The 3593-nt window shown below is 48.9% G+C and overlaps 1 protein-coding gene across 1 annotated transcript in view; it reads right to left on the minus strand.

The window, feature by feature from the left end:
* Positions 1 to 3280, minus strand: part of LOC108801037 (RING finger protein 112-like) — a 16965-nt gene extending 13685 nt beyond the window's left edge. Inside the window, exons 1-3 of the mRNA XM_018573001.1 lie at positions 2998 to 3280; positions 1605 to 1799; positions 268 to 405 (exon numbers count right to left, since the gene is read on the minus strand). Coding sequence (XP_018428503.1) covers positions 268 to 405; positions 1605 to 1799; positions 2998 to 3273 — 609 coding nt within the window. The 5' untranslated portion in view covers positions 3274 to 3280. The remainder of the gene's footprint in view (positions 1 to 267; positions 406 to 1604; positions 1800 to 2997) is intronic.
* Positions 3281 to 3593: the final 313 nt, after the last annotated feature.

Raw genomic sequence — 3593 nt, forward strand, 5'->3', positions numbered from 1 at the left:
TGCAGGCAAGCAATACAGATACTGATAGATCACAGCCACAGATGGATTGACGGTGCACCCGAGATGATCCATTTCTGTAGTTTGGATCCACATTTGTTGTGATCTAGTTGCTCAGCTCTAGTAGTCAATGTGTTGCACCTGAAACATTGAAGGATCCTCTTTAGAAGGGAATGTGGCAGAAGAAGGCTTATTCCCTATTAATCTGTACATCTCTGTATCAAATAAGATATCAGCTTATATGTTAATAGCAAAAAGCTTCCATCAAACCTTCTCCCCGTCCTTCTCCAGGATGAATGGTTTGCTCCAGATCCAGATTCCCTTTGTTACGCCATCAGCACCACTTTTCCATTCGAATCCTGTGAGGGGCTCATCCTCCTGCCCCAGACTGGCCGGCTGGCATATCTCCTACAAAAGAAAAATCACCAGTTCAACATAAAAAGTAGGTTTTATAAACCAGCTTCATGCAAAAGGTGAAAACTGAACTCCTGGAAGATATAAAGCTCTGGACCTGGAAAGTGGAAAACTAGAAAGTTAAACATTCTCTGGGGAAGGGACAAGACCTGGAAGTGTTACACCCATGATAGGATGTGGAGGGGTGTACTCACCAGGCAGTGAAGGGCCCTCAGGATATGATATGGAGGGGTTTACTCACCAGGCAGTGAAGGGCCCTCAGGATATGATATGGAGGGGTTTACTCAGCAGGGAGTGAAGGGCCCTCAGGATATGATATGGAGGGGTTTACTCAGCAGGGAGTGAAGGGCCCTCAGGCTATGATATGGAGGGGTTTACTCACCAGGCAGTGAAGGGCTCTCAGGCTATGATATGGAGGGGTTTACTCAGCAGGGAGTGAAGGGCCCTCAGGATATGATATGGAGGGGTTTACTCCCCAGGAAGTGAAGGGCCTCAGGCTATGATATGGAGGGATGATATGGAGGGGTTCACTCACCAGGCAGTGAAGGGCCCTCAGGATATGATATGGAGGGGTTCACTCACCAGGCAGTGAAGGGCCCTCAGGATATGATATGAATGGGTTCACTCACCAGGCAGCGAAGGGCCCTCAGGATATGATATGGAGGGGTTCACTCACCAGGCAGCAAAGGGCTCTCAGGATAGTCTATGGAGGGGTTCACTAACCAGGCAGCAAAGGGCTCTCAGGATAGTCTATGGAGGGGTTCACTAACCAGGCAGCGAAGGGCTCTCAGGATAGTCTATGGAGGGGTTCACTCACCAGGCAGTGAAGGGCCCTCAGGCTATGATATGGAGGGGTTTACTCGCCAGGCAGTGAAGGGCTCTCAGGATATGATATGGAGGGGTTTACTCACCAGGCAGCGAAGGGCCCTCAGGATATGATATGGAGGGGTTTACTCACCAGGCAGTGAAGGGCCCTCAGGATATGATATGGAGGGGTTTACTCACCAGGCAGTGAAGGGCCCTCAGGATATAATATGGAGGGGTTTACTCAAGAGGCAGTGAAGGGCCCTCAGGATATGATATGGAGGGGTTCACTCACCAGGCAGTGAAGGGCCCTCAGGATAGGATATGGAGGGATTCACTCACCAGGCAGCGAAGGGCCCTTAGGATAGAATATGGAGGGATTTACTCACCAGGCAGTGAAGGGCTCTCAGTATATAATTCAGTAGGGTGGACTTTCCTCTCCTCCTCTCCCCGATCACACAGATAAGGCTCAGGGGGTACTCTGACAGCTCACTGTCCAAGAAACATCTCTGTAGTACAGACTCATCCAGCTGCAGCCTCCCATCACTATCCGAAAACACCAACTGAAGGGCTGAAGGTGGAATCTAATCAGAAAGAAAAGTCACTGGTCATATGGCGCTTCATATGGCCCTTCCTTTTTTTACTTGAGCACCAAGACTACTTAGGTGGGGAGTCTCAATCCCCTCAGAAGTCAAACTGACACACCACGTGTTAAATCTTCAAGAAGGCCTAAACCCCAACTGGATGACGCTTAGTTTTCTCTGTGCACTTTATAATAAACACCCGTCTTTTAAAAAAAATAAAATACAGTTGTCACCTTTCTCCCCACATCCCATCTCAGTGCTGCCGATCTCCTCCAACCTCTTCCTGTCTACATGTACTCACTAGAGAGTTGGCTGCACATCATTGTTCTTTATGACAGTGACCACAGTGGACCAGGCCTGCACAACGGTCATCATGGTCACTTGTTGTCTCCACTTGGAAAGCATGCGACAGGGTGACAGCGCAGGAGCTCCATGGTGAGATGGCTGTCACCCCATAACAGCAAGGGCCGGAATTATATGTCACCGGAGAGATTTCATCATTATTATCAGAAGGTTTTTCAAAAGAACTGGTAGGAAGTTGATACATATACTGCACCTAGTGCTGAGCGGTTAGGAGAAACCCATCCAGGGTTCAGTCAGCCTGTTAAGTGCTTGTGGACAATATGTCCGTCTCCATAGAGATATGATGGATGGCCAAGCTTGGTGCTCATCGGGGTATTCCAGATGGTGTTGTACTGCGGAGTATTAAGATCCCGGTACACAATGATAGAAGACTTTGAAGTGTTCTATTCCCAAGGTCAGAAGTTATTGGTGAAGTATAACACCATCAACACGTTGTGTGACACAAAACATTCCACTTCATCGGGAGAGGTGCACAGGAACACTTTCTGAGGTCAGGTACTGATGTTGGAGGAGAAGGCCGGGCATGCAGTCTCCGCTCTAATTCATCCCAAAGGTGTTCTATGGGAATGTTGGAGCATTTGTGAGGTCAGGTACTGATGTTGGGGGGAGGGGCTCGCAGTCTCCGCTCTAATTCATCCCAAAGGTGTTCTATGGGGTTGAGGTCAGGACTCTGTGCGGCCAGTCACGTTCCTCCCCCCCAAACTCCCCCATCCATTTCTTTATACTCTACTCAGCAGTCAAGCAAGGATAAAAATGCAGCAAGTCCATCCTGATAGGAACCTTGTCCTCTCTGCTACACCCAGATCCTATATAGAAGAATATTGCATTGTCTCACCTGTCTGGCCTGCTCCTCCTTGACTGCCAGCTGGACCTTGGTCACCATGTTCTGCAGCCTGTAGACGGGTATGAGCTGGTTCTTGGGGCATATTTTCCTGCACTCAGGGCAGCGGTGACAGAAGAGCCCCGGGGTGTCCCAGTATTGGGTTATACAGCCTCTACAGAAGGTATGACCGCAGGTGATGGAGACCGGATCGGTCAGCTCCTGGAGACACACGGAGCATGTAATGTCCTCTTCCAACTTGTAGAAATGAGCGGAACCTTCCGGAGACATCGGAACCCTGGCACAAATAAAGAACGTTATGCCAAGATAGAAAGAGAGAGAGAGCTTCCGGTCTGAAATTCATAGACGACAAAGCAAAGGGCGAGATAGTCACTGCAGGCCGGGAGCTGCGGAGGACTTCGTACTGTAAACGGCAGATTGTTCAGAATACGATAAGAAGGAAAAGAAGAAGTAACCAGCGAGAGGAGATACAGGAAAGACAAACCCACCGAAACATAAATACCACAGAGAGCACAACAACACTGAAGGGTCACTGTCCTCTGTACAGCACTGCGGTATATGTCAGAGCTATATACATGTATAATAATAGT

Source organism: Nanorana parkeri, unplaced genomic scaffold (genome assembly GCF_000935625.1).
Source record: "Nanorana parkeri isolate BGI_ZX_2015 unplaced genomic scaffold, ASM93562v1 scaffold2202, whole genome shotgun sequence".
Taxonomy (NCBI): Eukaryota; Metazoa; Chordata; class Amphibia; order Anura; family Dicroglossidae; genus Nanorana; species Nanorana parkeri.